Below are 12,072 nucleotides of genomic sequence, written 5' to 3' on the forward strand. Positions count from 1 at the left end.
ATGGTACTGACCTGTTAATAAATACATAACGCGATATTCGTACAAAACGTCCATTTAAAAAAAAATATTTCTTGAACGAAAAATATGATGATAACCTAATAATTTTTCCAAGTACATGGATATTCCAGAAAATTCAGAAGTTTATATCAGATCCAACAGCCACAGTTTCTACGCTGGAAGCAAGGGGGAAAAATCGTAGCTCGATTCCCCATGGCGTGATACACTTGAGCCATTTCGTGGGACAGAAGAAACTCTGATCAATAACATCACCCCAAAGAGAGGCGGCAACCCCTCTGCAACGACTACTCCCCCATGATGGTGAGCGCATGCCCACGAATTAAACGGCATCCCTTCTCGCGATTTTACCATGCTAGCTTCCCCTCTTTCCAAGAGGGAAAAGACGAAAAATAAATATGCAGCAGAGCAAGAACAAAGAGACACCGTGTTTGTACGCGACTTTTATTCAGGCTAATCAGCTGACCTTGATCGTGAAAATATTTCTGATGAAGGAAAACCGGATATCAAATATGAAATACAGAACCGTGTCAAATATATTTTCCATTGCATTACTCAGAACTATAAGTTGCAAGAAAATGTAAATATTCGAACAATCGGAGCGCTCACCTTCGTTAACGTCGATTTTTAGAAGAGAAAGTGAAAACACTTGAAGGATTATAAATTAGGCCTTTCCCCTACTGCGCGGAGTCCTTACGAGCTCTAACGATTTTACAACTGCAACGACAGGATACTTTGATATTCTTTGTACAATGGTCAACGTGGACGAATTTCAAGCAGTATTCAAGTTATAAATTTTTATAAATTTTGCGATTTTATATACATCTTGTTAGTTTTCCACACATTTATCGTCGTATCGTAAAAATTATGTACGGTCGTGAAGCTGACAGTTGGAAGCGATTCAAAGCCAAAAGGCAAGAATGAAATAAATAAATATAAAAGAAAAAATAGTTTGTCTTATATAATCCCTCTTCTGATATGTGGAAAAGGGGTCTAATTTATAGTATCCTCGAGTGTCTTCATTTCCTCTTCTTAAAACCGACGATGACGAAGGCCAGACAACCGATCCTATTGTTCGGATCTTTGCGTTTTCTTACAAAATTTATTCATTTTGGTTGAATGTTTTAATATGAAAAAACTTTTGCTTCAATTCTTTCCCTTTTCCTTATGTCAAGGTTGATCGATATAAAATTTCAGACTTTTACATGACATTGTATCATATAATTAAGATGGGAATGTTTACACATTTATGACAAATTTAATGACCAAAAATGTATAAAATGAACTTAACGTGGTGACAAAAGTTTATAAAATATTCGAAATATAGTACTTATTACGATATTTAACAACTGAAGCAAATTTCTGCTTATATTCTACTTCTTCTTTTTACCAAATGTCCAGATGGACAAATTGTAAAGTACAAATTAAGTAATAAAAAAAATATTCTACTTCTTCAATCGTGTTCGTGAAAATACGAATTTGCATAAATATCCACAATCCGCGGTCTAATTATTAAAGTTGAAACTTTCGAATATGTGTCATGAACGAACTGCGAATTTGTATGCAAATTCTCATATTTTTATGAACACATTTAAAGAAGTAGTAAAATCTAAGTAAGCTTCTAAGTTTATAATTTTACTTTGAATATTTTATACATTCTTACATATTATGTTATATCTCTGCATTTTTTAATTTTTAATAAATACATAAAAACCCGTAGTCTAGTTGTGAAAGAAATATTCCAATTATAAGATACTAAGCGCACATGCCAATTCAGTATATCTTTCAAATCTTAATGAATCTAATTGAAACATTGAAACGTATAATCATTATTTTTATATCGATTATACTACTCAAACTTAACTATACAGTTTGTGATACTTTTAAGCTGAATCGTATGCAATACAGATTTTTCAATGTTTTGTACATTATAATGATACTAGTGATTAAATAAAGTTTATTATTTTTTAACATAGTGACAGCATGATGAATAAATGAAACAGAGAATGTTAGCAGCAGCGAAATGTGTAATAATCTGCTCGAAATAACATAAAAAAAGTCTACCCTAATCTGGACATCACGCGAACTTTCCTCCGCTCCTTTCGTTCTTATTTCTATCTATTATCGCCAAGGGGGTGGTTCAAGGGTCGTTGACTTAAATCTATAATAAGAATGAAAAAAATAGAGAAACATAACAGGTATAGAAATATAACAATTAATACAATCGTTCTATATTTTTTGTAAAGTTCGTTAGATTTCCCTGTCTTATAATAATTTCGAACGAGTGATTTTGTGACGTTATTTTCATTGACCGAGTATCTAGCAATAAAATAATACGCAAATGTTACGTAAAGATTTTCATTTTCCATACAAATTAAAAATATCATAATAAACAAAGCAAAACGTTCAACTTACTGATAATGATTTGTTGTTGAAAAGGAATAGAAACAACTAATAACGCAAACAATAACGATACTATTTAATTGTAATCAAGAATCATCAAATGGTTTGATATCGGTATTTCATTGTTTGAGGTCGTTTCAAGACCACAATGTCATTAAACTCGTGTTGATATCCATTATGATATGTAATTATAAGAAACATACTGAAAGCAAAAAAGTGTTTATGGTCTTAGAATAACCTTCAATATGAGTTTGAGGCACTTTAATTTATCGTGATCGTGTCTTGAACTGGTGTCAGTTCTTCATAGCCGTTTTTCCTTATTTTCAATAACAAATAATGCAGTTGTTTAATCTAAGTCAGAAATCCTACGCAACACACATTTATATATGTGAAAAATTGCCGCCAATGCTATAAAATCAATAGTGGAATGCTTAGAGGGTATCGTTAACGAGTGTGTATCGATTTTAAGTTAGTTCAAAACGAGGATTATCTATGATGACAAGTTGCAAATTGCAGTGGGACAGTTTAGCGCGGATGCTGCGTATTATCTTGTTCACCACTTCAGCGTATCATCGTCATTAATGTGTGGTACGGTATGCTCGATACTTTAGCGTGAGTGTATTAGTTCGCTAGTACTGAGAAAATTTTTACTGGAGTTTATGAAAAAACCAACACGCAGAAAGTCAAAAAGAGGGAGAAGAGGGAGAAGAAGAAGAAGAAGAAGAAAAACACAGCAGTGCAAACATACTTGACGTGAGTACTCTCGTTAAAAATCTCATCGCCGAGAGGTAATTCACTGCGAAATTATAAATTATATTTTGGTTTTGCTAATAAACTCACATTTCTCCCGCCTCAATCCTACTCTCGTTTGTAAAATTAAAAACGCAGGATAACGTAGCAGACAAAATTTTAACAACTCTAACAAATTATAACATTGGATATTCTCTTCTTTATTACGTGTATTGCTGGGAAGTATATTTGTTTTTTTAAATATATCGGAGTTCTGTTTGTGGTTAGTCATTCCGTACGTGAAATGTCTATTTGCTCTGTAAGCTATTTTCCATGTGAACTCGCACTGATCAAAAGGAAATATTGAACCAGCTTACCTGCAGCTTTATTGGACGATGGCTTCGACTTCTCCAAGTCAAGAGACGGCTGGTTAGTTCTCCTGCTCGTATGCCTTCAGTAGAATCTAAATTTTGATAAAACCGTGGTCGAAACCGGAAATTTCTGTAAAACAAATATATAAAAGATAGGATAATATTGTAATATCAGGTTTATGTTGTAATATTGTAATATTAGGTCACGTAATATAAAATTAATTAAATATACAAATATCGAATGTAAACACTAAACAATAAAACGCAAACAAAATTTCATTTAGAGGGAGTGGACTTTATTTTATTTCTCTGTCATTATAGTATTATACTCTACAATGAATTTATTCATTGTTGGATTTTAAGGAATATTATAGAAACATTACTGGTTAAAAAACAAATAACATGGAGAAATATTTACCATTTAATGGTAGGAGAAGCAAGAAAATGAATATTACCATGTTTTAATAAAATAATTATTTGTTTTATATGCCATACATATATATATATACATCAGATTACAGACTTCATAATATAATAAAGATTGGAATTAAATATTTACTGTGCTATGAATATTAGAAACGAAAGAGTTTCTTTATAATTATATAATTTTGATATAATTTAGAGAATATAGAAATATACATATCGAAAGTTTTTGATAAAGATATAAATGCCTTCAAATAATGGAAAAAATAAGTTGCTCAATCCATTTGCAAAGAATAATAGAACAAGAACGATACATGTTACGTCGCATGAGATGGCCCGTGCGACGTCCCTCATGGTCTGGCCTCCAAGGTCCACACATCGTTACACTGACCCTCAATAAACATAAGGAACCACCACAAACCGAATCTTTTTAGCTTAATCTTTATTCATGTAAGTACTTTCGGTTTATGGGTGGTCCTTAAAACAGTCCTTAGGTTTATTGCACGCTCTTACAAATTATGGAGAAAGCGGATGTTTGTCTAGCGAAATAGCAGGTTTTTCCCATGAACAAGGACACCCATGAGCCACGTTGGCAGGAGACTTTCTCCTCATATTTTCACTTATTAACGTTGGCTATAACCAATGGGCATCGCGGATCGTTACCCTCACTTTCTTACCGAAAAGTGTGAACAACGAATTTGCGTTCTTAGTTCAAAAAGGCACACGCACATCGAGCTTTCCTCCGTAATAGCACGAGACGGGTCTATTACTGTTCTTCCAATCTTCGTGCAGTCAACTCAATTGTCTTATCCTTGGAGCAGTCATCTACTGTTGCTACAAACTTAGATCAATCAACTCTAATGTTCTTAGACACTTTATGCAGACCACTTAACTTTTCCTACAATCTGAGGACAGTCCTCACTACGGTCTACGCGACAACAATTTAATCTAATCTATACTTAGACGACTCAACTATCACGTATACAACTCTTAATCGTTTATATCAAATATATCTTCCGACACGGCGCAATATTAAGTGTAACAAGTTGTTGAAAATATATATATTATAGAACTGTTGATTACAGTTTTATTCCACAACAAATACCCCTATTATCCTACAAGAAATAAGGGGATCGACCTGTTCGTGGTGTCGATTGTTATAATCGTAACGGGAATTTACGACTCCCGTTGACGCGCTTCATCGCGATCGTGTCTCTCCGCGACTGGAAGAAAATACAATATATCTTATATAAATGCGATGCTTTATTAAATTCGTTACGCAATATGATATTGATATTATCATATTTCATTAGTATACCATTATACCAGCACCGAATTATTTATTTATAATAATTATTACTTACTAAATTTAAAATTAAAAAAGAAACTTGTTATAAATTATAATTATATATATTATATTTCCCCCCCGTGAGAAAATAAAATTTTGATTACTTAGTTACACTGAATTATTTATTTACAATAATCGTTACTTTTCATATTCCGGATTAGACAAAAGGAATATGATAAGTTACAATTTTTTTCATTGACGAAGCAAATAAAATTTGGACAGAATTTCTGTAGAGATTTCAAGCATCTATCGATGATACTCGGTAAAACGGTGCAAGAAGATGGCTACAATTTCCCGCTTTAAAAGATATGCTTCTGTCGTAGCGAGTGCAATTCTGAAGCAGAAGTATCTTCAAAGGCAAGTTTAATGCTTGTACTCACTTGTATTCCGTCAACGGGTTCTGTCCTGCCTCGTCTTTTCTACTTTTCTCGCACTGCTGTATCACGTTGTCCGTTAGATGTCTTCCTGAAACATGATATTTTATAGAAAGTTAGCATTATACTTGCAAAATAACGGGGAATTTTGAAATTATAACCAAATCAATTAAATTTTGCAATGCGTACAAATGTGCAACTGTTTAGTGACACTAAAGGGGTTTCTTTTGTTTTATATCCTAAAATTAAATTTGCAGTTTATAACCATAGTAAAGTCTTATTATATTATTGAGATGAGGAGTTTGTTTTTTTAAATAAATGTCCAATATGTATAGAAACAAACATACAGTACAATGTACGGTACAACGATATGCAATGATTTTTAGATTGCTTTATACATAATAATCGCTTAACAATTAATAGTCATCGACAAATTATATTGCTTCAGATTAATTTTTATTAAAAGATGTATAACAAAACAGATAAAAATAAATAATAGGCACCTACTCTTACTTAATATAGAATCATACATGAAACATTAGTCGATACATTTCGTTCATCTCTATTAAAATCAAGCTATTTATAACAAAAATCCATTAGTCTGGAAAACACTTTTGTTATGAAATCCTATTAACTGGTAAAGATTATCATTTTGAAATTATTTCTATCTTCTAAATAAAACTATATTGTTTGATGTGCAAAAAATTTGATTTTTCTTTAAATAGGGATTGAATTAAGAAATATAGTACTTAGATTATATGGTTTATAAAATAAAAGATTATTAAATTCTTTATAAAGAGAATTTCGTCGATATTATGTTAATATGGAAATATAACTTGGTCGGAAACTTGTAACAATTACTACTTTTTCGAAAAAAATTAATTAATCGCTGTTCTTGAATAATACACATACAAATTTCTTGAATTAACAAAATCGTAAATTGAACAAAAATTATGAGGTACTATCCCTAATTACCATAAGAGTCCAATAAAAAATACACTACGGTATTTACATACGTAATAAATTTCAGTTTTATCATCATAAAAACCTTTGCCTTCTCTGCTCTATTTTTCGTAGGAGAAACTTTCAGACCTCGACGTGAAATATATATTTTTTCCATCGAAATTCTATCATGATTCTACGCTGTTTAAATACCCTTAAAAGAAGAGAAAAAAGAAGGAAGAAGGACATGTTCTACCTTTGATTATTCGATAATTTTAACACAACGGATATCTGCGGGCACTTGAAACTTGGTTGAATTGCTTGCTTTTTACCTATCAACGCGCTTCACAAAAATAACCAAATTCCCAGGGAATAGAGAGAGAAGAAAAATAGTAAACCGTCAGAAGATGGTAAACAGAAAAGCGCAGTCGGTCGTGACGTAAGCGGTGAGAACTAAAAAACGGCGAGGGTGCAACACTCCGGCGGGTGTTTCACGATTCCACGCTGGGAACTTCGAATTACACGCGTGTACGCACTCTTACCAACTCTGTCATCGCGCAATACATAATTACGAGAAAGAAAAACAAGTTTATATTTCACTTGTATTTTATTCATGTTTCTTGCGTCGAGTCGAGCAATTTATACAGTAAATTTAATTTCATAAGTTACGAAGTAATATCGAAAGCACTTAACGTAGCAAATGGAACATCAAAGATGGAGTATGAATGATACAATTTGTCATCCGTTTCTATCACCGATAATACGAGAAATGATTTTGTAAATATGGGGTAAATTAATATCACATATTTATACTTTTTCCTGTTTTTGTTCTGTATTTTCGCACCTAGTTTGTAGAAATAGCGTAGTTGTTTCTTCTTGATTAATGTTTATTTTTTACTTAATCTTTGTCTTTATTATTAATATATATATTTATCTCATATATATGTAGTATAGTGTAGTATCGTGGACGGTTGCCTGGAGATATCGGGTGTGTGTTGTCAGCGTTGTCAAGGAGCGTTGTCAGCGTATTATAAAGAGAACCGTTGTAACGAGAGTAATTAGTGACGAATGGTGACTGCGTAAACATAGATTGACGGAACATTAAAGGATATTGTAACAATCTTACCGTTACCAAACCTACTAGCATTATATTATTTTCTACATATATTATTATTATATCTCGTACGTCCTTATTTCAGAGTTACATGGAGTTGAGCATACCAGTAACTATAATATGCTTTGTTGGATTTGACACACAATGTGTAACCGAAATGAGTTTAGTTTACTTTTACTTTGTTTGTGTCATTTTTAATTTGATAAATTAGATCGAATTAAAAGAAATGGATAATATAAGCGAAAATAGTCAATAACTCCATTTTTTAATATTCCCAAATATTATTCTCAAATTATTTATAGGTCGCAAACATTTTTCTGCAGTTTCTCTACTTATTATACATATTATATGTAATAAATAAGCTAATTCCTACAAACACTTTGACAATTTGAAAACACGCAAGAGGAGGAATTATTTACAAACACAATAAAATTTTGTTATACTTCTGTTAGATGTTATACTTCTATAGCTAGTTTCTGAGATTATTATTCTCCTTCATAATTCTTTATGTGCAATGTCTATCATGGAAATAAGAGCGTTAACTAAATTTACCAGCTCACATTTTATTTGTCGTATATTTTTTTTTAAATATATTCACTGATTCTTACACATGTTGGTTTATTGCAATAAAAATTTCTCGAAAATTGATATTAAAAATGTTAATAAAATAACGAATCTACCGAACTTCTTAACATTTTGAATTTTCCATTTTGTGTTTTTCAGCTTCTCGCGCATTCACTTCACACAAATGATACACAAATGATAATAATCTACTTCCAAAAGCTGTTCACAATTTGGCAGTATTTTAATAATTTTCTGAATAGTAACATATGCACGTTGAAATATTTCCATCAAATTAATTTATAACTCGAAAAAGTATGTTTTATGTGTACGTATATTAAAAGTGGAATCGATTGGAACGCATGGAATTTCGAATCTTAATTCAGCACAAGACCGTAGAGTGTTGGTACAATAAAAAAAAAGGGATGTATTAAAAGCGTGTTTCACAAGTTGATGATCGATTTCCTGCTTTAATATTCATTTATCTCAGTCTGTTTCAACCATAAACCGAAGTGTATTGTATGTGAATCACGATGGAGCCTTTACACGCAACATCAGTGATGAAAGTGCATAAATATGCAGTTTATTCACACGTTCGTATAATTGAATGGAGTTTCAGACGAAACAACCCAAGCGCTCTCCTTAAATAGAATAATCGAATGTATTCTCTAGCGTTCCCAATGTTACTAAACTTTTACTCGTCATAAAAAACATGGAGGACACATAAATTTATCGAAACTACTAAACCGTGTGTTTCTCAAGAGATGTATTTATTTTTGCAAAAGCTTATTACACACATCATTATAATACTAGAAGTACCAGTATTCTTCACTTGGTTCTGTCAAGTATGTTTTCTCTACATCTTCGAAACGAACACTAAAGAAAGAGCTTTCAGTATTAAAAATAATTTGTTACAAGTAGAATACGAACATTCGTGCAAATGTAAATATAGAAATTTGTTAAATAGAGATTTGTTTTACCCACTAAATATTACGACTACTTTATTTTAAATATTTTCTGTGTTTTTGCATACTACATGCATTCTGGGTATTTTTGTATTTTTAGATTTCCCACAATTGCATAAAAATCTGACGTCTGGTTATGAGTTAGCGACAAGGATTATACAATAATCGATAGGAACGATGTTTGTGCAGAATGGTCGGCAGAGTACCGACTGATAAAAAGATTTAATAACTTGGAAACGAAAAGCGATAACGTCAATTTCTTTTCCTCATAATACAAAGAAAATTATCATCCTTATCCATCACGACAGTCACGAAATTTTTTAAACTTTTGATTAGACGATCATGAACATTTCTTCAAACACGAAGAAAAATTCCTACACCTGTTTTGCATATTACGATATAATTAAAATGCGAAACAAAGTACAACTGAGCAATACAACAAATTGTCAACTAATCGAAAAATGGAGAAAATTAAAAATTAAAAAATTAAAATCGGTTGGTACTCAGGACCCTGCTGATTACCCTGTGAATGTTAAAAATTTCAAGAGTTAAAAATTTATAGGTTTATAACACGTATTAAGAGACGTAAAAAATGCTAATTGAATGAAGAACCTAAAATAAATTTTTCATAACAGAAGTAATCTCATATCATTCTGTGAGAATCGCCATATATTATCAACTAAATGTAAGGATACGCTCAGAGATTTCATAATATATAAATAGAAAAATTAGTTCGTAAGTGAGAAAGAGTGATAGAAAACGATAGAGAAGATGTTTATAATCGATTATCGAAAAACAAAAGAAAAAAAATACAATAATATTGCTAATTTTCTAAATAATTGAGAATATATTTAATATTATTATCACATATTCGATATTATCACAATTTGACATTTGCAAGATCTTCGATAGAGTGAAAAAATATGTTTGGTCTCATATCGAAATAAACAGTTTCAATAACACGGAACTATTTATTGAATTTTGAAAATTATTGATCATGTCCTTTCCTTGTGGTTTTCGTTTGAACTCATGATAGTTATTTTATGATTTCGTCGCAGTAAATGGGATTCTAGCGTACGATCAAAAATATAAACTTACTTATATATTGCATTAGAAACGACACGCTCATTTCCAGCGCGTGTCACACGCGAATCGAACGTTGTTCCGAACTTTCCTGTTTTCACATCTCTTCCAGTGTCAGCCAGGAAAACGCGGTAACCTCGACGAGTTCTCCAAGATAGACCACAGCCTACGTGTTCTCAACGATCATCGTAAACGTTCCGACTCCGTAAAATAATGTTGAATTTATTATCGGCTAAATATAACACGGAAAGTATTCGTAAACCGCTTGAATCGAGTACAAAACCGAATTCTCTTTCTAATTTTGAGGTTTTGACATCAGCATCGTATGAATCGCAACTGTTTCGCGCAAACGAACGCGTAAGTCGATTATGCAATTGCCTGAAGATTGTTATATAAACAGGAAAAGTATGTATGCAGACAATACAGGAACTGGTTCAAAAATAAATTATCACATCGAACTCGGTAATAACTTTCTTCTGATAATCTAAAACTAGATGTATGTACAAGATATTAAAAAAAAGAAATCTGATCGTAAGATTTTAATACGATTTTAACGAGTCATGAGAAGAAAGGAAATCAAAAAAGTAAATAAAGTGTTTGAAATATTCAAAACAGAATAATACTATGCATAAGTTTATTAAAAAATTATTTGCTAATTACTAAGTATAAGGGCGATGTCGCTGATTTCAGTGACCTTGAAATATATCGTCATGGTCAATATTCCGAACAATTTCTGCCTATACATATAATCGTCGCTTGGCTTTAGATTTCAAGTTATAAGCAATTTATATTTAATATTACATGTATTGTTTAACGATTTCTTTCACAAATATTTGTACTGTAAATAATATTTCAATAACGGTAGGTCATATTTATTAAGTTTTTAACCAATCCCACATACCGATTTATCGAAAATTATTCCATGCTATTGGCAGCAGGATATTATTCCCGCCCAATCTATAAACCAGTGATTTTTCTTTTTTTATTCATACAATATTAAAACTGGTTATCATTCTCATCAGTGGGTTAAGTTTAGATTGGTTATATAAAAATGCGACCGTTTACTTCATTACTTCAAATAATGCAATCGTAATCGTAATTTAATCGGAGCTTTTTTGCAAATATCTTGAAAAAGAAGGCTCAGCAACGGTTGTACTTATATAGGAAAAAATTTTCGGAATGTTAATGAATTTGTATTTATATATATTATATTACAAAATTCTCGAGAACATATTTCAAGATCATTAAAATTGGGAACGGAAAAATTCTTGCTTTCGAGAGAAGAAAAAAAGTCACGCAAACTATTGTTTTAATTATATTAATTTTTCTAAACAGATTACCAACAATTATTATAATTATAAAATATTTCCGTTTTGTATAAAGCTTAAGATCTCTTCTATTATAAGAACATAGAAATATCGAAAGAGAAAAATTCTGAAAAAAAAAAATTACTAAACATGTTAATTTTCGAACACGAAAGTTCTTTCAAGTTTTTTCATGGTCTACTACATTCTAGAGTATAATGTCATAAAAAACAGTAATATTAGATAGACCGCCGAAATATAAAATTTTTAAGTATGCTTAAATAAAAATAATCCCACCGTGTTAGAATCCTGTCTACACAGAGAGCAAAACTTAATTCGAAAGGTAATTGTCACATTACAATTTAACGCACTAGATGTCGCTTTAATTTAAACGCGACGCATCGACCGTATAATGTATAATTCGTTCTGCACTGGATTGT

General features: G+C 31.4%; 1 protein-coding gene and 1 long non-coding RNA gene across 6 annotated transcripts in view; one reads left to right on the forward strand and one right to left on the reverse strand.

Moving 5' to 3' along the window:
• Positions 1-12,072, reverse strand: part of LOC139993720 (uncharacterized) — an 85,070-nt gene that overhangs the window by 41,560 nt on the left and 31,438 nt on the right. For all 5 annotated transcript variants that reach the window (XM_072015698.1, XM_072015696.1, XM_072015701.1 and 2 more), the window contains 2 exons: positions 5,670-5,754; positions 3,525-3,648 (listed from right to left, as the gene is read on the reverse strand). In XM_072015698.1, the coding sequence (XP_071871799.1) occupies positions 3,525-3,648; positions 5,670-5,754 (209 nt within the window). The remainder of the gene's footprint in view (positions 1-3,524; positions 3,649-5,669; positions 5,755-12,072) is intronic.
• Positions 2,041-3,797, forward strand: LOC139993727 (uncharacterized). The gene is made up of 2 exons (XR_011801441.1): positions 2,041-3,171; positions 3,472-3,797. It is a non-coding gene; the product is annotated as an uncharacterized lncRNA (long non-coding RNA).

The sequence above is a fragment of the Bombus fervidus genome, chromosome 13 (genome assembly GCF_041682495.2).
Source record: "Bombus fervidus isolate BK054 chromosome 13, iyBomFerv1, whole genome shotgun sequence".
In the NCBI taxonomy this organism is placed as follows: domain Eukaryota; kingdom Metazoa; phylum Arthropoda; class Insecta; order Hymenoptera; family Apidae; genus Bombus; species Bombus fervidus.